This window comes from Periplaneta americana, chromosome 1 (genome assembly GCF_040183065.1).
Source record: "Periplaneta americana isolate PAMFEO1 chromosome 1, P.americana_PAMFEO1_priV1, whole genome shotgun sequence".
Lineage (NCBI taxonomy): Eukaryota > Metazoa > Arthropoda > Insecta > Blattodea > Blattidae > Periplaneta > Periplaneta americana.
Genome location: NC_091117.1, coordinates 195,210,024 through 195,233,181, shown reverse-complemented (window position 1 = coordinate 195,233,181; position 23,158 = coordinate 195,210,024). Strand labels below are relative to the sequence as shown.

Here is a 23,158-nt window from a genome sequence, read left to right as displayed (position 1 = left end):
AGTATAGTAAATTACAGTTTATGATATATATATATATATATATATATATATATATATATATATATATTACTAAATGTACTATAATAACTTATAATGCAATATAAATATCGAATAGATACTCTAATATAATGTACCTGAGAAACATTTTCGTTAAGTGTATTAATTTATGGTCATATTATATTATATATCATATCATATATCATACCATACCATATTATATGATATTAATTATATTAATTAGGGGAAGTGGAAGCCATACGCCTGTCTCGTAGAACCGTAGTGAGGAGATTGCAGTATGTGCGTATGGGTTATGTAAATAAGCCTAATGATTTGTGTGTGTGCATAGAGCGAAGTTTATTTCATTAAATTAATAAGAGTGTTATAAATTCTGTACTGTACAATGGATTGATGTAATATCCTTATAAACTATTATGTACTGACAGACTGAATGACTAGAACAACCGTGGCTCTTGTTATATTAATGCAGGGAAGGTAGCTGTAATGCGAGTCCGCCACTGCGTGAGCGTGAGCGTTCTGCTCCGGCTTGGAATTGAAGTGCCTTGCGGAGCGAGAGCAGCTCTGGCCGGCTAAATGGAGCTGCTCTCATGCCCGGCCCTGGTCAAAACACTAGAACAAAATTGAAATTATTGCTTCATTGCTGTTACTTATGTCAGCAGTGAGTTGCCGTATCGAGATATGTTTGTGTGGATCTCTCTTTACCAACAATGTGCTTGCTGTCTGTACAGCATTAAAACGATATAGATAGGTCTCTCATCTTTGGTAGTTCACATCCTACCTACATTACTTATCTAAGTTCAGTTTTTTCTCAAGTGTTGACCTCTTGCCTACACTTGGAGAAAAACTGGTGGACACTTGCTGAAGTTTATTTTATTGGGTTATTTTACAACGCTGTATCAACATCTAGGTTATTTAGCATCTGAATGAAATGAAGGTGATAATGCTGGTGAAATGAGTCCGGGGTCCAGCACCGAAAGTTACCCAGCATTTGATCGTATTGGGTTGAGGGAAAGCCCCGGAAAAAACCTCATCCAGGTAACTTGCCCTAACTGGGATTCGAACCCGGGCCACCTGGTTTCGCTGCCAGACGCGCTGACCGTTACTCCACAGGTGTGGACTTTGCTGAAGTTCCTCTCTCCTCAAATGTTGTTTCATTCAAGTATGTGAAGATTGTTCACATATGTACCCAATAAATAAATTGGTCAAACAAGAAGGCAACAACTTTCGACTAACAATCTGATCCCAAAAATTACAGCAATTGCGTTTATAGACAGACTTTCTGCCAGTGTGAGCTGTGACACTGTTTTGCATGAAATATTTTTTCTTCTGTGAATTAATGAAAAAATGGTAAATGGTGTTAGGTTTAATATTGAACATAAGTGTGAATTTTCTGTTTCTTCAAAAAAGATCAGCTGTATAATTCTACTAGCACTGACCACAAATCACATTCCAACTTTCACATCGTGCAGAAGAATTTCTTGAAATTCATGTGCGTTTTTCTACTGCTTTGGCTGTTAACACAGATGCATAAGGAGGCTCATACAGTAGTGGTGCTGCAGAATATTTCTACCGGACTCTAAGTTTCCTTTTTTATTTCTGACTTCGGAAATGCAGTGTTAGAGGATGGACCACAGTGAACTTCCTATGTTACAAAGTTTTTTTTAATTACATTTTTTTTTATTTTGCCATAAGGAAAAAAGACAATTTTATTTTACATCACAGTGAACTTCCTATGTTACAAAGTTTTTTTTAATTACATTTTTTTTTATTTTGCCATAAGGAAAAAAGACAATTTTATTTTACATTATTTACTTGAAAATAATGAAATTATGCTTATTATCTCTATGAAAGTGGTTCATTCTCTAAAGTTTGAATGATTACAGATATTCTGAAAACTTGAAACAATTTGGACAATTAGTTCAAGAGTGTTTTTAGTTTGAAAAATAGCAGCAAATTATATCCTTTAAATTTTGTGAATAAAAATAATTAATTATTATGATAATTATAAATATTTTGATGTCAAATGAGAGGCCCAAATACCACTTATTTGTGTACAAAAAAGAATAAAGATCTAGTGAATTATTTCTGAGATATTTAAAATTTTGGAAAAGGTTTACAATCTGCAACATCGCTATTGTACAAGTCCCCTTAATATAAACCTGATCGATTACCATGCTATATTTTGGTCAAAGGGTACAGCTATAGCAATATAATTCTAATTATTCTGTGCTCTTTGGATTGTTCTTCTGTGGTTACAATGTCTAAATGACAATCGATACAAACAGCTGTTAGAGGGGCGGCCATTTTTTCTCCCTATATACAAAGCTTAAACAAGGGGTTTCGTGTATATAACTACTGCAAAGCAATTCCCATATATAGTGTAAATTTTTAAACTAGACAACAATGTAACTTTATTGTCACAACAATAAAACTCTTTACACTCTACAATTTAACTTCACTCCCGTCAACAATAGGATTTTCACTCAACACAGTCGCAACTTCGGCACCATTGTTCCGTGTCGGTTCTCTGATGTAGCCAGTAGAACCTCTGTCTTAACTTGTCCAGCAACTCGCTCGTCTGCTCTTGACGACGCTCGAGATCGCGGATTTTGTCGTCGAAATGGTCTACCTCCTGTCTCAATTCGGTTACTGTCTCATTTATAGTTGTAAAATTCTTGTTTAGGTTGTCAAGATCGGCTCTGAATTCGTCTTTCACGATGGCGACAATTCCATCTACGTGGGCTGAAACGCTTTTAATTTGCGTAGTGACGTCATCTTTCACTCCGCTTATGTCACTTTTCATCTCCGTTTTCACTTCACTTATGTCGCCTTTCACTTCACTTATGTCACTTTTCATCTCTGTTTTCACTTCACTTATATCATACTTCAACTAACTCACTCAACTCACTGATGTGCTTGTTCATTTCGTCTTTCATTTCTGCTTTCATTTCCGCGATGGCTTGCAGGATCTGCTGTAGGTTCTCCATTGTCGATAATATCCCGGTTCTGACACCAGTGTAATTTATTTCAACTCAACAATAATAATTCCTTTCTACAATTCACCTTAAATGCTCTCGGCAACAATGGGATTTGCTCTCTGCACAGCAACACAGCATTCGTTATTGCACTCCACAAACGACAATGACAATTTACTTGGACTATTACGAACAACAATGAACTGTTAATCTTAACTAATATTTACAAAGCACTATTTACAAATCAGAACTGTCAGTTCTGATTTCACAGTTCTTCTAGCTCAGTCACTCGAGTTCACAGTATCTCGAACCACAGACCTTCAGAGACAGTCCACTGTACTCGAACTCAGGTCCCTCCAACTGCAGTCCACCGCACTCGAACTCAGGCCTTAGGATGCTGACACAGTTGCGGACGCACACTCGAGTCGAACTCTGGTACACAAGACTGGCTTGCTTTCTCTGGCTTACTCGCTGAATGGCTGAATAAACTGAAAACTGCTCAAGTTCGCTCGCGTTTCTTCTTTTATAGCAAAATCATAGTTGCGAGAAATTTCTACGGGTGTGCAGAGATAGCTCTCTCGAATTATCTGGATATCTCCACTTCGACGGACTTCTGGAAGAGTCGGGAGGGTCCGTCCCCCCTTCACTCCACACGCAGCAGTTGCACGCGCACAATCCCCTCGTCGCGTTGATGTAATACACCCCCTCTGCCCTTCAGCATGCAGATGCTCACCGTATCAGCGTTTCGTCTGCCGCGCGCCCTGTCAGATGCGTGTTCAAACCCCGGTGCAGCTGTCACAATAGTTACAGCTGTTTATACATACATCGCTTATGCATGGTTTATTAGTAACGTTTTCTGTCCCAACTCTGCATAAGTCTTATATAAAACTATACAAGGATTATTAATAAGGCCATATATAGTTGAGAGACAAGTCATATTATCTACCAATTCCTGTTCAGGGGAAAATCTGATAGGGCGAGATCATGAGTGATATCAATGAAGCCATAAAAAAGATAACTACATTTGCATTGTGAATTAATTTTTATTCACTCTCATATTTGATTTTTTATAAATTTCAATTTAAACATGTAAATGTGTGTACAGATATTTTTCTTGAAATATAATTTATGAATATTGTATGCTAGTCATATTATTTTCATTATACCTAACAGAACAAAAAGTAAATTGGCACTTCCAGTAACTCATTTCTCATTTAAATACTAACTCAGAATGATTCTGAAACTAAAACGCAATGATATCAAAATTTCTTGGAAAAAATTCTTCGAGAAAACAAGTTATCTGACATGTATTGTGAAAACCTGAACTAGACATACATGTTATTGTTTACAAATGACTGAAACTTGATTTACAGCATTAGACTTAATGCATCCTGAGTAAGCTATGTAAATTAATCAACTGCAACGAGCACGGTATCACTGTACCATTGTTAAATACAGTTTGATTCTTAAAGCTGTCCACGTAGTTTCCACACTCTGACACCTGGCAAGTGATAGCATAAGAACCGAGACTATACCATACACTCACATGGAGTAAAAAAAAATCCAACTATACAATCTACCCAGAATGCAACAAAAAAACTAAGCTTTAGACCTTACAAAACAACTGAAGTGCAGAGTTTAAGTTCTAGAGCTTCTACTACCAGATTTAGTTATTGCAATTGCAATTGATTACTCCAGTCACTAGACAGTGGTGTCTTAAACTCTCAATTAGTGTAGTTTTCTGATTAATATTTTGAGCACCTACTGTAATGTCAAGACTAATTTTTTTTTAATTCCATTTATTAATAATAGTTGTTCTTCCGTTAATGCAAACTGTGTAGTCAGGGCTTTTTTCTCCATGCAAGTTCATGATATAGTCTCAGCTCTTATGCCATCACTTGTCAGGAACCTGCATGTGGGAACTACATTGACAACTGCAAGAGCTGCATTGTATCTTCACCACTCACGTGTGTTAAACAAGAATATAGTTTATGTAATAAATTTAAGGTACTGGAATATATTTTCCATTTTCTTCTCTTATCCTTATTGTTCCTACAAAGACGTAGGACTATAATCTTTCGTCATCAGATTCGGTTTCCAGCCATGAAATTATTGTCCTTACCATCTTAATTCATGCACTACTATTCTGGAATGTGCAGATGTCTTCAAAATACTACCAGGTATCTCGCAAACAAGATGGTACTTTATGGGTGAATAAGTCTTGTTTCAATAAGTTCATTCCAGTTCACTTGCAGATCAGTGGCAACATGGGATGCAGTATCATCAAGATCAAATTTGCCCTGTGGTTGCTGCAGCTGTTCACTTCCATCTGCAATCACAATAAGCACACACAAATTACTCAGTTACTTCGAAAAGATATGGACAGTCACCACCTACTGATCTGTTCTGGTCTCGATAAAAAAAATTACAATAAGCAGGAAACATCAACACACTATTGGAATGCTAGGCAACTGATGGACTTATCCTCCAATGTTGGCCGTTAGGAGAAGAAGACTTCCAAAAGACATAAAGAACCAACTGAATAACCTGGCTGAAGAAATGGGTTTTACAGTTACTTTTATTAATTCCAGAAAGCTATATATAACAGCTACAGAAGCGATTTTAAATTTTATTCTTTCCCAGAACTCCACATTTTTACCCCCTTTTTCATAAACACTTAAAAACAAAAGTAGGAAAACAACATAAACCGCAAAAACTTAATGTAATACTTTTTTATCAAAAACCTTAATTTTCACTCCTTTTTCAAGAGGACAAATATAAGCAACAATAACCTAACCTAACCAAAATAGCCACACAAAGACTGAATCAATTTCACAAATTCGTCAAACAATGTCAACATGATGAACCTTACCTTAATAATTCGGAGGATATAGGGCTGCAGCTGCTCTACAGAATGCACACATTCTCTCTTCTATTGGACATTTACACTTAAACATATATTCTCCCAAATATCCAATGACGCAACCAAACGAAAAACGTCCACAACACTAAGTTTACTACGTGCCAGAAAGGTACCACAACGACCAACTTTCTTCCGTTTTGCATACTTCCGTATAATCTCCCACAACGGACGTTCAGATCCATCTTATTTGCTCTCAACTCATGCCAACACACTTCGCAAATCATGCAATCCTTAAGATTACCGTGATTCACGAAATAGTATTCAATATCCTTCTCTCTCGACTCTATATAGATAAAAAACGAAATTCTACATCCATTACAACTCAACAGCGATAGACCACATACTAGATGAGAATAATACACGCATCAACTACGACAAACTACAATCATACAGCCAACGACTTAGAGAAATTCTAGCTCGTAACATACAGCTATCACTTAACCACAACCATCCAATCATACCGGAAGACCATCACACAATAAGAACGCACAACACTTCAGCCAATCAAATCACAATACATTAAAAGTTATGCACTCAACAACATAGTCTTCTAAACACGAAAAAAAAAACCAAGTTCAATTCTTCTTCATATTTAAAAAATCTACTCTATCTCAACCGTATCTGACCTACGCATAATATACACGTACTAATAAACGAATACTAAACACTACCAAACCAGCAAAAATAACAAAATCGCTTCTGTAGTTGTTCTGCATAATTACGTTCCAGAAATATTGATTTTAATTTCCAATAATATATTTAAATTAGATTAAATAGTTAAGTATTATGGAGGAAAAAGAGCATAAATTGGTTGTTTATTTGATGCTCAATGTAATTATTTTCTTCTACATGCAACACTCAAAAATTAATTTAATGCATTTGTTCATTCCAATTTCTAAATAAAAATATTTAGGAAACATATATATCTTTCACGTGTTAAATTTTATTTTACCTTGTTAACATGTTTCGGTCTGGTATTGGCCATCATCAGAACTGGTTGTTGTTGGTCTTGGCGCCTTTTGTTTTGTTTCCTGTGGGGGTGTGTTTGTGTAGTGTAATGTGGAGTCAAAGAGCGTGTGTGTTCTGAAATTGAGTTGTGTGTTGAGAATTTCATTTGGATGTGTTTCTGTGTGTTTGTATATTTCATATTGTTCTCAATTAATATCACTCAATAAAAGAATTGTATTCCAATGGATACCATCCCATTGTGGAATCCTGGGAAACGAGAATGCAGATACTTTAGCAAAGAAGGGCAGCACTGCTACTTACAGACCTGTTACTAAATCTACATATTACTCTGTGAAAAGATTTATTAAATCTACATACTTAGACTTCAACAAACAAAATTTGATAACACAATCCCAAGGGAAAAAATGGAACTCTCTGCATCAAAATCCACAGTTAATTCCCGATGTACCACAAAAATCGTCTGAAGCTGCATTTAGATTGGCATCAGGCCATGACTGTTTGGCCAAACACCTGCATAGAATTGGAATATATCAGTCCCCTAACTGTCCATTGTGCAACTCAAACCAAGAAATGGATTCGGAACACCTCAAAATCTGTGCTTCAGTGGCTGGTCATGATAATATCTTTGAAAAATATTGGAGTGCAAGAGGTCAAATGATTTTATTGTCAAACGCCTGGCATTAGAAAACAACAACATATTTCATATTGTTCTAGTGTGTTTAGTTTCTGGCTTTTTGGTTGGATGTGTAGAATTTCCATGTCTGTGTTGATGTCTCTGTATGAGTGGTTAGCGCACGCGCGCACGCACGCACACACACACACACACACTCTCTCTCTCTTTGACTCCACATTACACTACACAAACACACCTCCACAGGAAACAAAACAAAAGGCGCCAAGACCAGCAACAACCAGTTCTGATGATGGCCAATAGTAGGCTGAAACATGTTAACAAGGTAACATAAAATTTAACACGTGAAAGACATATAATACGTTTTCCAAAGTAATATAGTGTTAACAGTTGTGTAATCAAGATGTATAAAAATATTTAGCATGTTGCAGCTCAAGTTCCATATTTTTTACACAAGGTTCTCCACTAGACAGTAGCAAAGCAAACTGTGAACTTTTAAAATGAGGTTTGTTGGCAATATGCGTTCTAAATGATTGTTAACAAATTATGTCTATGAGGATTTGGCAGTAGTTAAAGACACACACAGCTATTTGGCAAAGAGTTTGGCCTGTACTTGAGTTATCTAATGCAAGGAATACTCGGAAAGTGTATATGTTGCTCATGCTCTGAGACTTACAGGAATTGAGAGACCGTATTACCACAGCTATCACAGGACAAACATCTGCCATATCACGAGGGATGGCCATATTGATCATTTGTGAAGTATTTTACAAAATTTTGAACTTCTCATTTTACACTGCCATTCACTATTTTACCATATTCTTAATCATTGTTGTGCAATGATATCACGAAATCTCGGAGTAAACAATGACAAACATGGTATATACAGGTTGAATAAAAAATGAGACAAACTTCAGGAGATGGTTCCTGACAGGAAAAGGAACAAAAAAAAGTTCATATCAACATGTGTTCGGAAATGCATATTTTCCACGATAGATGGCACTGATGAACGGCATCATTCTGTCATAACAACACCCACACTGTGCTTTTCTGTGTTGCAGATTGTGTGATTTTCTCTGCTCTGCACTCCCAAAAGTAGGCTATATAAACACAAAATGTTAATACAGATCTACGGCTTACCTAATAAAACAAGATGTAACTGGTGGGTATCTTTACAAGCACTCACAACTTTACCAGTGATATAATCTGATAGCTGAGGACTGTAGTCTGCTCCAATTTTCAGCATCTGAGAAAGACAAAAGATTAATAATCAAAAGTCTTTTATGCATAAATATTATGTTATTGTATTCTTATTTGCTTTTCAGTCAACCGTGCTTTTGCTGAAGTAGCATTCTGTTTTCGAAGATTTTTAATTGTATTTACATACTTATTATTTGATATACAGCATATATAAGTACATTACAATAAAATTAATTACTTTAGTGTAAGATGTTATCTGTATTTACGCCTCCTATTTCAAGACCATTTTTGGTCCAAAAAAGTGCGAGAAATATGTGAGTAAATAGGGTATTTATTTGTGGACCTTTAGATTTCTACTTTTCGATCCACATTCCAAATATAGGCTTCATTTCTACCAAGCAGTTGTTTATGTAGTTGCAATGGAAATATTACAATTTTAACAACATAATTAAATTATATGACATTTCATGCACCACTCTGTACTATAATTTATGAAGAACCACTAGTTGAATGGCTAGATAATTGAATTTCCATGGCAGAGATTTGAGTCAGTACCGAAATTTAATTCATATGAATATATTCTGTCTCCCATAAGACTTCATTACATTATATTAACATATATTGCTAATCCATAACAAACGAATAAGAAATCACACATATTTAAACTTATCATTACTATAGACCCGTCGCTCTAATTTCCGGCAGCCAATCGCATTGCAGGTCGGCTACATTTAAATGTCTTGTGGTTCGCTGATTCATTTCTTAAGGCTCGATAAATACTTAATATAATCGCCCGCTATTTTAGCTCTTTCACTGGCGTTCGCAGAAAGCACACGAAGACGTTATTTGCCGCTCAAGTATTTGCCGAATTACATTGCATTTGATTTTATCATAGGAGCTACGACATGATAATGTTTAACGGTGTGGCAAATAGATTCCTCATATGGTAGCTCGGCAATGTAAGAACAAAAATGGCGAACGATACTACCTACCTAGACTTTATAGAGCCTTCACTTTCTAAGACGTAAGCAAAGAGGCGGAGTCACGCCAGAAATTATAGCGTCAGGACTATAATATGACTTACCTTAAAGGCTATTATGTCTCCTTTCTTTGGAAATGACTCGGCAAGTGGAAATTTAGTGAAGTTCAGTGGTTTCTTTTCATTCACAGTGTCAACGGATTCACTGTTCATTTTATCACATTGAGGTGAAATACTCATTACAGACCCACAATCCATCAGTGAATTACTTTTCTTGCGCATGTAAACTTTTGGCGTGGAAGACTTTTCTAAAGAAAGTATCTTAGAAAATGCAGAGTTATTATGAGTAATTTCATTATGTACGAGAACAGGTCTGAGTGCATCTTCTGTCTGCATATCCCATTTTGTTGCATACTCTGTAGTACTCTGACCAACTTTCTGAACAATGGGACTAATCTCACTGTCAAGACCAGCATATGTAGTTTCTGAACTCATCACACACTCAGGCCTATTATCACAAAATGCCCTTTGATTCTCTACTTTTATATTAGGATTATAATCTTCTACATCACTGTTTGAAAATCGGATGTGTGTCCTGGGTGATTCAGCTTTCTCGTTCACAACAAGTGAAGAAATATTTTCTTTCATGTTTGACAGTTGTAACTTGGGTTTTTTCTTTCGCCTTCTTATTCGTTTCTTACATGTTCTAGTCCCCGACTCGTTCAGTAGTAAACCAAAACTATTCTCAACAGCCTCTTTACATGTACCAACCACTTCACTAACTGTATCATGTAAAATTTCAGTGTTCAGTTCTTTTGCTCTTTTCACAGTCTTAGGTGTGCTGAAATCATCAACATTTCCAAATTCCACATTCTTTTCAAATGATTTACTTCTTTTATGCTTCTCTTCTATAGAATAGTCATAGTTGTCACTGAGTTCCATCTGGTTTGCTTTATTCGTATGTTGATCTGGAAATCTAACTTCATCACACTTATTTTCATTTTCTTTCTTTCTGTATTTCATTGTGAAGTGTGTAGATTTGTTTAAATTGCTATCTTCAGAATTGTTTACTTCATGATGTGCAACATTATTAAGAAATACATTATCCACATCACAGCTATCATGCAATCTTAACTTCTTTTCACTATTCAGTTTTTCTTGGGAATTTTTCTTTTCCTCAGTATGTTCAACAGGATTAATATTTTCACAATTAGTATCATTTAGTTCAATATCATTGTCTCCCAATTTCTGTCTATTTTTCTTTGAAGTATGACTTTTTTTCTTTTTATCACTTTCCTCCCAGCCTTTTGCAAACTTGCCTTCAGAAAGACACGTTTCTGAACCAAAATGTTCAATTTGTGATGCAATGTTTCCTTCTTCACATGAAGTGTTCTTTTTCCGCTTTTTTCGTTTATGAACATAAATTTCTTGAAGCATGTTATTTTGTTCTTCGCTAACAGGTATTTCATCATAGGATTCTTCACCACTTTGTTCCAAAACTCTAGGAATAAAAAAAGAACATCATCAATAACTAATTGTCTAAAAATACATAGTAAGCAGTTGAAGACAATCTTTCACTTTACAAGTTTAATAAACAAAATCAAATTGTATGACTTGAAGCTTTCCTGGCGTTTGATGTAGAATAACTCTTCTTGGGTTCAGGGAATGAAGAAGATGGCAGAGCTAGCCGTCGAAAGCTTGGAAGCTAATCTCCAACTCACCTGGCTGAGAACCCGAGAAGAGTTATTCTAAAATCAAATTGTTCTTACAGACTCTTCAATTGAGCCTTGAAACTCTATAAACTCTAAGTCATAGTTAATCTCTGAAAAGAAATAAGGGCATGTCATTTGCAAGCCTCGGTCCAGGTACCGAAACACATGAAGTTACAAACACATGGACGACTGTGTTGTGTAGATCGAGGGGAATGAGAGGTGGAGTGTGAAGTTACTTGTTGCCTCAACATGTGAACATTCATCACAGTAGGACATAAAATAAAGGTTCACATTTACAGATATAATAGAGTATATACAGTGCATTTCTAGTACAGAAAATAATTGCCTAACATTACATGTTTCAACTTCCATTATACTATATTTTCTGTGTGCGAGTAGAAAAGGAAAATATACAGTAGGATAAAATACATTTCTTCACAATTCATTGCACCGAATTACAAGGCACATTTGCAATGTATCAAAAGAAAAGCATCTCCTATTTTCACTCAAAGTAAGTTTGTATCTAGAGAAACTTCATTCGACATCACATGATGTAACAGGTGCATAAAGATAGACTGGGACATCACAAAAATCTGTTTTCAGGGATTTGCAGTCACTGTTGGACTTCAATAAAACGTCCATCATGGCAAATCCAGTGTTTTTCTCAAGAACATTTTTTAATTTGTCCTTCAGTTTTTGAAGTTCAATTACGAACTGGAGAGCCCTGGGCATTTCTATAACAGACTCCTGCAGACGATATTATGGTTGTGGATAAATTTTCAAAATGTTTGGCATAGTAAGTAGCAGTGTCCACTCAATTACTCAAACATATAATAATAGGCTATGGTGGTAAAGGACTCTTAGGTGCTATATCTTGAAATTTTGTTTATTCTTGAAGTAGCTTGAAATTACATCCAATATGAAGTAATCTTTGAAGTTACCTCTTACGTGTTCTATCAAAGGCATGTGCCATACAGGTTATATGAATTGATTTAGTATACAGCATCTGAAGAATTTTTGCTGCCATCGCTATGTATGACGCAGCATCTGTTACAATAACAAAATATTTTCTCATTTGATTCCATTTGGATACGAGACATATTGAATTTTTGAAGAAATTTTCTATGTTCACATGGTTTACTTTATCCAGTATCTCAGATGTTAGCAACATTTTCTTAACCGATCCCAACAAGCAACAAAACTCCCACAATGATGTTAGCTACAAACCTATCACAAACATCTGTCGTTCCATCCAGTGAAACCCAGATTTTCTGGTCTTGTACCACTTTCTTACCTGATTCAGTTTATCATTATAGCAAGGTCCTATGTAATTTTTCTTAGGGTCGACTCTCAGGAAACATTTATATTTTCAAGAATAAGTGAAAGTCTCAAAAATCTTCTATGCCACATCAATAAATTTAAGAATGCAGTTATATTGCCAGACTCCAAAGCAGCTATTCTATCAATAGTCTCTAAACACACACACCTTCATCTCAAACAGCAGAAATAACTAAAATGCTCTCTCAATTAATATCACTCAATAAAAGAATTGTATTCCAATGGATACCATCCCATTGTGGAATCCTGGGAAATGAGAATGAGATGCTTTAGCAAAGAAGGGCAGCACTGCTACTTACAGACCTCTTACTAAATCTAAGTATTACTCTGTGAAAAGATTTATTAAATCTACATACTTAGACTTCAACAAACAAAATTTGATAACACAATCTCAAGGGAAAAAATGGAAAACTCTGCACCATAATCCACAGTTAATTCCCGATTTACCACGAAAATCGTCTGTAGCTGCATTTAGATTGGCAACAGGCCATGATTGTTTGGCCAAACACCTGCACAGAATTGGAATATCTCAGTCCCCTAACTGTCCATTGTGCAACTCAAACCAAGAAATGGATTCGGAACACCTGAATAGCTGCTTTGGAGTCTGACAATATAACTGCATTCTTAAATTTATGTAGTAAAAATGTAATAGTCTACATAATCTTCTTAATAGAGTCATAGTTGACAACCTAAATAATTGAAATTTGATACTTGTTCAATTATATCTTCACTGTTCACGATTTTTGATCTGCTTCCTTTAAAAGCCATGTCTTTAATTTTCATTATCAATATATTAAAATTGTAGCTTTCAGCTATTTCATCATATAAAATGTTACTCTTTCTAGAATATGTTCATCTGTGGCTACAATTATTTAGTATCTGCGAATAGCAGAGTAATCAATGTTCTAAACTTAGCTTTATATACTTTTATATTTCATTTTTCCATCGTCTTACTGTATCATCACAGAGCCTTTAAATAGATGCTCATCAGTGTGTGGCCGTGCATGATGACTAGAAGCATGCTGTTTGCCGGCACAGTTGGATGTTCATGACTTCTTAAGACAAGTACATAGACTGCTCATGCAAATTACAATTACAATAACCACCTACCTTTGTAATAGAAGATGTTGGAAATGATGTTCTTGTGCAGCCACACATCTCTCACACCTTTTAAAAAAATTGTTATCAACATGCATTTGTTCTTTCTTTGAAATTGCTGCAATTTCTCAGTTATACTGTCTTTCAGTTCTTCCAACATAGCGGGTTATTCCGATACATTTTACTTTTGTTAGTTTCCCCATACACAGAAACTGTATATGGTAAGAACTGGGAATTGCACTGACCGTATTCCCTTGATGCTATCTTCAAAAATTTCCACAATTAATGTTAACAACAGATCAGCTGTATGCACTAGCAGAGTCTTCTTGAAAAAATGCCTATGTACATTCAATGTCAGATATTTCTTGTAGGAATGCACAGAGGGATAGAATGATCTTATTTGTGGCCAAAATTAGAAACATTGTTTTTTTTTTTAATTTTCTTTATTCGGAATGTTGAAAATAGGATTGTTTATCACTTTTAAGTCTATAATTGCCTATTTTTCTGAAGTCTCCAAGGCTCTCTGTATCTCTTGTATATTTTATCTCATTTGGCTTGGTTTTTATCAACATGTAAATTGCACTAATTACTTCTAATTTGGCAAGCTTTTATTTCAATTCAATATGGAATATGTATAATATATTTCGACATTTGAAACCAGAGATGAAGGGTGCTGATTCCATGTTGTAGTGTTTCATGTTCAGACACAAATACAGATGAATCTAAAGTTTTTGTGTGTTTAAATTGCAGAATTTTGCTTTACAAATCTGGCATGTTTGCTTAGATTTTGTTTGTTAGAATGTTTAATATTTTCCCATCAATTAAAGTCATATTATATCAAACGAATTTTACATACACTGTATTTCCATTGCTTAGAGCCATTTAAATGTTTTAACTCATCGATATTAACCTTCTCTTTAGTTCCTTTGATATGCTGTAATTTCAAAGGGTGATAAAATCTTACTGGGGGGACTTGGTTGTTCCAAACAATATTCAATTATGAACTAATCATTCACAAAAAACATGAACTCAAATTCACCATGACTTACTGTCTCGGAATAGGATCTATGTGAATTTCTGTTTGTATACTTTTTGGTTAAAACTTCTATCAAATCAGAGCTACAGATTAGTTCCAAATTGCAAAATTCGCTATTATTTGTTAACATGTCTTGTAGTATTACTCCTTCCTTAAAAGAAACTAATCTTTCAGCAGTGTGTTTCAGCAAGAGATTTAAGGGAATTTCAGTTCATGTAACTTATCACTAATTTGAAGACCTGAAGATCTGCATGAAAGTTCTGTTTCCTTAATGCTTTGATAAAGACGAAAATATTGGCGTTTTGAGTTTTACACATAATCTGATGATCACTTCAAGGTACAGGTGATGGATTATTGGAAACGAACAGTATTTTTTTTAATTTTAGTTGATATAGTGGGGGTTTTATTCACTTCCTGTCACACCACAGCAACATCTAATTGTCCTATTTCTTTTCAAAGAAAGAGTTACATGTATACCCCATGAAGATATTTAATGCAGTGGTAAATAGAAATGAAAGTATATTTTAGTAACATTTCAAGATTTTTTCTAAGCTCATTTGTTTGTAATTAACACCAGGATCCCTTGTACAAGGGTCCAACAATAGTCTTTCGATGATCTGAAGTGACTTTCCTGGATAACATATCTTTTCTCCATGGCCGAAATTTCCTGGTAGTCTTTCCTCAGGCCGTCACTCACTGCTCCCAGATTAGAAGGAAAGACGTTCATTGGAATGTAAAAAGTAGATTTCCAAAGACATATTGTATCCTATACGCTGACATGTCCTCAAGTTCCTTGTAGTTGTTGACTTTCACATTTCCACAGAAATTTGTGCATAGTTTTCTGAAAGCTAGCCATGCGCGTTTCTCAGTTTCTGTTAGCAGGTTCACAAAAATGTTATCATGAAGGATCTCATGAATTTGAGACCCAATAAATATACCCTCTTTTAACTTCCTATCACTAAATTTATGAAATTTTGTTCTCAAATACTAGAAACCCTATGTTCATCCGAATCTTTAACAAAATTACTCATCCACCCCAAGTTAATGTGTAGTGATGGCTACAGAATCTCTTCTTTTTTTTTTTCTACCAGAGAATGATTCTTCAAACCCTTCTTACCTGTAATTAAATTTTATCGCATGGGTCAGTACTTGATGTTACAGTGTTTGTCCCTTGTTCATCTGAACCATTCACAAAGAAAGCATCAGAACTTTGTAAAACTGGAATTGTATGAATCAACTATATGCCTCAGAAGCAGATAATCCTGCATATTTCAAGAGGGAAAGAAGAGCTCATTTTATTTCTATACCTTTGGTCACCCATTATCCCTCAGAATGATGAAAACAGTTGATTAATACTTTTTTCATAGGTGTTGGCTTTTGGGAATCTTTAGGCACGCTCCCACAAAATGGTTTATGCAAGTGATTCTGGTAGAATCTGAGTTCTTAAACAACAACATCAGCAACAACAACCACCAACAGCATTATTACTCGGAAAAGTTTAAAATAGCAATTACCCAATTATGTAACTTTAGAACAAGAGACATTTATATCATCTGCTGCACCAAGAGTAAACTAATAACTATCTGCTACAGAAGACTCGTCATAACTAGCTTCGCACAACAAAAATAATTTATTCTCTTGCATCAAGTAAATTTTATGGGCATTCTCAAGGCATGTTCGAGCGACAGAGGATGCCTTAAGTCGGGTCCTATGTTTTTTTTGTTTCATATTTCAACACTGTGAAGATTTAAAGCTCTACGTCTATTATATTTTATATTTTAAGTCTAAAGTGTTATAATGCAAATCACTATCAAAGAATTTTTAATTAAAGGCAATAATTTGATAATGTTCCTTAGAACTTACAATAAGGCAAATCTGGTAGTCATAAAAGTCAGTGATAGAGAAAAAATAAAGAATTCAAGCAGATATACGGGCATTTAGATATTGTCCCCATCATAACAATTAAGAAACAAAAATGGTTAGACCATATTACCAAAATGCAAGCTATAAGTACACAACACTAAGTCTTTATCGATCAACCCCAGGGAAGCAGGCTGAAAAAAAATATTACAATTCATCTAACACAAGTAAGTGATTAACTAGCGGACTTACTCGTGTTAATTATGTAAGTTTGTGCAGCTTACAGCTGTTTCAGTGCACACCAGCCTCAGAGCCTACTAGATCTCGGCGTCATCTCGAACTTCTCTGCCTGTTATGTGGGTGCGTTTGATTGTTGAAAGGTGTTGAAATGTGTTGCAAAGTGGAGTCAAATAGTGTGTGTGTGTACTGAAATTGATTGACCCACATAACAGGCAGAGAAGTTCGAGATGACGCTGAGATCTAGTAGGCTCTGAGGATGGTGTGATGAAGCACCAAAACAGCGGTAAGCCGCACAAACTTACATAATTAATACGAGTAAGTCCGCTAGTTAATCAATTACTTATATTCAAGTGTTAAAAGTAGTGTACGCAAGATTCAAAATGGATCATCTAACACGTTGCCTAAATTTTAATAAATGATTTTAAATTTGTGAAAATAATTTGAAATATTGAACATTGCTCCCACCTCAAACTTACATAAATAATTCTGTATATTTATCATGAACGACTATAAGTGGAGTATGTTCACTTAGGCCACCCCTATCTCCACTGTTAAATTCTTACGTGAGCGAGAAAAGGGCGGTAAATTTTGCCACCGGCCCTCTCATTCAGAGATGGAGTTCTTTTATGTGTCGTAAATCTACGACGCAGACTTTCCAGCTCTACTTCCCTTCCGAAGGAAGCCATGTTAAGAATTTATATTGCCCTTAAGAATCAATCACCTTCAGCAGGTTTGAACCTGCGAACCTTCAATAAAATATTTAATGCTCTGGGCAGAACACGAAGTAGACCTACTTCCTAAAATCCTAGATCATAGTAATATATATGATTTAGGCTATCATCCTTGTCTCGTTGGAAGTCAGTTATGAATTTTTGGATATGCTATTCTCAAGGAAAAGAAAAATAATGACTGCCCCTTATTGTTGATATGCTTGGCGCAGTTACGAAAAATTGAAGTCGTGTTTCAAATTTTGTTTTTAATCGTGCTTCAAAATAACTATTAAGCTTTGTAGAAAACAGCTGAACTGTTACGTTGTAAAAGTAACTTGCTTATTACCATGGATCACTAATTCCGCTTTAACTTCCCAAGGAAATAATAATAATAATGATACAGTAACTAATCTTAAAAATGGAAGGCAAACTAGGTTCGGAGAATCTTGGTATTCCTCCACCCCCACACTACACACGTGAGAGAAAGCGTACTTACATAATTTTCACATTCCTCGGCTTCATATCACTTAAATTATCCCCTCAACTAACCCTCTAATTTTGTCACATACCTCGGCTTAATGTCACTTAGCTATTCCCTCATCAACCCATCTAACCCATAAAGAAACTTATGAAAGACGTCAGTCCCGTGTATGGTGTGGGGCGATATCGAAGATTTTCCCCCTTTTAATATTAGTATTGATGTAAATATTGATATTGTTTTCCCAGCTTTTAATATTTATTCTTCTTTTATTCAGTTCAGTTTAGAATCATTAGAACTTTTCGTAATGTATTTACCAATATTTTCACTGGCAAATAAAAATTAAAAAAAAACCTATCCACTCACATTACAATCTAAATCGGGTACTAGTGTTATTTATATAATTATGAGAGAAACTTACTTCAAAATATCACCATTACTTAGCAGACGCACATTTTCCTCTGAAGGCAAATAAAACTTGCCAATCAACAAAGAAACTGGTTTGTCAATACGAAGAAAACTTCTAATACGGTTTTCAACATCTTGGATTTTTCGATCGTGTAACAAATTTACATAAATAAAGAATTTATTTCTAATACCATTTCGTATTTCACTTCCATCAACACCAACCCTAAAACCTAGCATGTCCGCCATTTACACATACATAATACCAACGCAATATCGCGAACACCGTTGCCAACTTCAAAGACAAAATTATGGGATTTTTTTTTTTCACAAAATTATCGCAAACATACAATATCATACCACCACACATTATACAACACTAAATAAACTTTTTATTGCCTCTTGCACAGAAGAAACAAGACTCTTCAGAACAGACTATTTTCATTATCTGATTAACCAGTGTCTATAATAGATGGCACTAGTTATGATGAACTCTTACTACAGCATGGTTGGCAACGCTGAACGCGAATAGCTTTTAAATTATCCTTTCCCCTCCGTTAGAATAATCCAAATGTAAACACAAGCACGTGGCTGTCATTAAGAGGGCTATATTAAGCACTACATACAGTAGTAAGGTATTTGGTATAACCCCACGTTTAGCCCATACTCCAAACACCCACACGACATAGGAAAATATAGTTCCATATTTGATGAACATACCCTTGCATTTATATTAAAAGGAAATTTGAATTTTTGTTGGTAAATATGATAAAATATGAAACTTGGCTCGTATGTACTTTATGTAAAAGAAAAGGTTCTTTTAAATTTATTACTATGAGAACAGATGAGAGCTATCAAAAAAGGAATGCGTTATATGGCAGTAAAAATTTTAATTGTCTCCCTATGCATATAAAAAATTAAACTCAAAACATAAGATCATTTAGGGCCAAATTAAAGAAGTACCCAATTTCTCACGCCTTATATTCTATAGGTGAATTTATGACATTCAACAACACTTCATGAATATTTCTGCCTTGTATTAAGTATTGATACTAAACCTTTGTGTTGTACTAGTAGACTATATTGTAAAACTCTTCTGTATATATTTCAACTAGACTGTGACTATAATTAAGACTTTATAGCACTATTAAGGTTTTTTTGACATGTTCCATATTCTAGCTGTGAAGTGATGTACGAATACCATGGAGTGTAAATAAATACAAAACAATCCAATGAGTGCAGCCGTTCAGCTATCCAATTGTTCACAGAATAGGAGTGGTAAGCCTCAGACTTAAGTGTAAGCCTTTGGGTCCCTCCTCCGTACAAAAAGAAAAAAATGAGAGCAGATGAATACAAAGAGTAATACCTCTGATCACATATATAATAAATTGGCCATCCCCATGTTAAAAACGGTAACATATGGAAGAGAACAACCACCAGGATCATTACTGTCGATTGGTAACGACAGCTGAATGGAAGTTCAGTGTAATAGTTTTCACAAAAAGAAACCTCCATTACAAATTAATAACAAAGATATACTGTATGCAACAAACACAAAATATCTCGAAATAAAACTTGATAAAAGATTAACATGACAGTGTCATATCAGTTATATAAGGCAGAGAACATTACAAAGAATACATCAATTGTATCCCCTGCTTTCCTCTCCGGTTCTGAAACTTCAAAAGAAAATTCAGTTGTACAAACGCCTCATTCTTCCAGTAATGCAATTAAAATGAGAGTAATAACGTAACTTCTTCTGCAGTCATTAGATGACAGCATAGTGAAATTGATAAAAGTTGTTGCCTTCAAAGCCCATAAGGCTGATCAATCTGTTATACATGATCTGGGGCCAAGGCAGTCTATTCTTGTAACAAGTTGGCGTCACTTGAGTTTGTTGTCCATATAAACAAGTGATCAATGTTGTTGTTTTCTAACGTAAGGCACTTGACAATAAAGTCATTTGACCTCTTGCACTCCAATATTTTTCAAAGATAGCAATGTAGAATGGCTTCTGTACCTCAGAATGTATGGTTAAACACATCTTTGTCTGACAGCAATAAAATTGGTCTTGCATGAAAGTTTCAAATAATTTAATTAATTAGAAAATAACTGTTTTCTAAGCAAACAAATGCATAGTAGTGACGTTAGGCCTACTTTTATGAGTCACGGAAAATGTTTAACATGAAACAGAATGTTCAACAATGGAGGGGATCATGTACTGAGAATCAGTGGTGTGATGCTGAAGCCTATCAGCCCTTATTTGAGTCACGTGCTATTGTTTACAGTAGGATTATTCTAACGGCGAAAAGATTATAAATGCCAACATGGCTACCAACGAACTTCTCAACATAAAATTTCTCTTTATAATAGAAAAATCACGAATTTGAACATACGATTTTCAACTTCGTAATATTTTTGATTGAACTTTATGGTGCATATACAATGATAACATTTTTTTTATATTACCTGAAACAAAATTATAATATATTTACAACTTGAAAACAAGTTATAAAAATCGAGTTAATCATATTTTATCATAAACATACATTGTTGAACACAACACAAAACCACAATATTATAATGGTACCTATTATGGCAGAACTCTCAATTACATTATCCAAAATATGTTTAACATAATTACTACAACTGAAAATATATGTATATATACATATATGCATATATATATATATATATATATATATATATATATATATATGTCCGTATGGCTGAGTTCATTATCTATTTACTAAAATCAATCACTTGTGACTTTTTCTCATAAAGCAGAATAGAGTATAATCTGATTAAGAAGTATTTACAATCTTAAATGTGTATTGGGACATGAACCAGAAGTTCAGATCGCTTTGTAAAGGTTTCACTACACATTTCACATGTGAATTCAACTTTCACCTCTTTTTCATCTTCTAAAACTTTACTGGGCACTGGGTTGTTTCTATCACTTTCTGACTTAACAGAGACACTATGGTTCTCTTCTGAAGACACAGTTTTATTATTTTCACGTTTCGTACTAAGTTTCGAATCTGTCACATTCTTGGCAACTTTCGACTTTGTAGCAGGAAAAGTCGCCGCGGGAAGTTTAGCCATCTTAACATTGTGATAATTTACATTCTTTGTCCTTGGTCCCGCTCTACTCACATCTCGTCCAACTTTAGTCTCCGGTCTTGGCTTTGAAGCAACGGCCTTCAACACTGCAAGTGTACTCACTGTCACATTCTTTGTTCTCGGTCGTATCCTACTCTCACCGGCAGGTCTCGTGCTTTTCACAAACCCTCCAGATGACAAGTCTGGCACATTAGTTCTAGATTTGTTGTTCAATCCAGAATTTCCACTGTACTTCCCGTCAAGTGTTGATTTGCGCTTCACTTTGTGCTTCTTCTTTTCAATTTTCTCCTTCCCAGGCTCGGACTTTGAGTGGCTAACAATTGAATTGAAATTTTCAATTACAGACTCAAAACTTTTGACAACTGATTCAAAATTTTCATCAGTGTTTGACTTGCCTTTTTGTTTGAACTTCTTCTTGGCAATCTTTCGCCGGTAGCTGCTTCCGTCATCATCTGAATCTGGATCGCCATCAGCAGAGGTGTCCCCGCGAGTTGTTGTTGCAACATTTGATAGCAATGTGAGCTCATGAGGGTTCAGCTTGCGACGACGCTTATATTTGCGTGGGCCCAATTTGGGCATTCGCTGTTTGGCGGTATTTTCATCACTATGCTGAATCAAATGTGCACACAACTGCTCAGAACTGCTGAATGCTGCTGCACACACCTTGCAAACATACACTGGAGCATGACTGCTTGATGATCTAGGTTCTGGACCTGAGTGGTGTGAGCGTATATGTTCCCTGAGTACCACCTGAAATGATGTCAAGATGCAAAAGTAAATTAAACAGTATTCACAACACAAATTTGAAGCAGATTTTGATAAATTAGCAATTAGTGGATCTGCTCTTACACTCCATTACAATTAAGAAACTGTGGGATCATTACAGTACCAGACAGTCATCTCTGGAAAGAGAACTTGTTTCTTAATATACCGGGACATCATTTTATTTTTACTAACATTTCTAACATTAATCTGACTATACCTTTCGATTAATGATTGAGAAATGGAAACACTGTTTGCTACCCCCTTCCACAACTGGAGTTTGATGATAATGGCGTAAAATACAAGCAAATCACTTTACTATGTATAGGAGGGAAGAAAAGTAGTTCATCCATTTATGTAAACTAGGAAATATCGCGATTTTGAGTTTAATAATTTTCATTAGGTTTTTGTTTAATCAAAATACAATAAGTGTTTTACTCACGAACTGAGCTATCCATGCAGATGTACAGTATTCATTATGCAGTGTATATTATAGTGTCTACAGCACATTAGCATACTATATAGAGATTGAATTTAAATTGAAAAATAATCACAATATGGATACCGGTATTTAAACACATTTTTTAAAATGGTGGCCGTTCATTTCGATACAGGCTTCAGTTCTTTTGTGCATATTACCGCACTATAGACTATTGTACCTAATTCCAATTACCAGTTTCGTCCTCCGTACTAGTAACGCA

At 35.1% G+C, this 23,158-nt stretch overlaps 2 protein-coding genes across 4 annotated transcripts in view; both read right to left on the bottom strand.

Moving 5' to 3' along the window:
* Positions 1–4,016: 4,016 nt before the first annotated feature.
* On the bottom strand, positions 4,017–18,821 carry LOC138706146 (coilin-like). The gene is made up of 4 exons (XM_069835135.1): positions 18,589–18,821; positions 9,801–11,196; positions 8,657–8,762; positions 4,017–5,322 (listed from the first exon to the last, which is right to left on the bottom strand). The coding sequence occupies exons 1-4, from the start codon at positions 18,819–18,821 to the stop codon at positions 5,198–5,200; spliced, it is 1,860 nt and encodes a 619-aa protein (XP_069691236.1). The 3' UTR covers positions 4,017–5,197.
* The window catches only part of LOC138706126 (zinc finger protein 93-like), a 45,005-nt gene continuing 40,582 nt past the window's right edge, over positions 18,736–23,158 (bottom strand). For 2 of the 3 annotated variants that reach the window (XM_069835115.1, XM_069835122.1), the window contains one exon: positions 18,736–22,445. In XM_069835115.1, coding sequence (XP_069691216.1) covers positions 21,396–22,445 — 1,050 coding nt within the window. In that variant the 3' untranslated portion in view covers positions 18,736–21,395. The remainder of the gene's footprint in view (positions 22,446–23,158) is intronic. The other variant, XM_069835126.1, reaches the window with a different exon arrangement.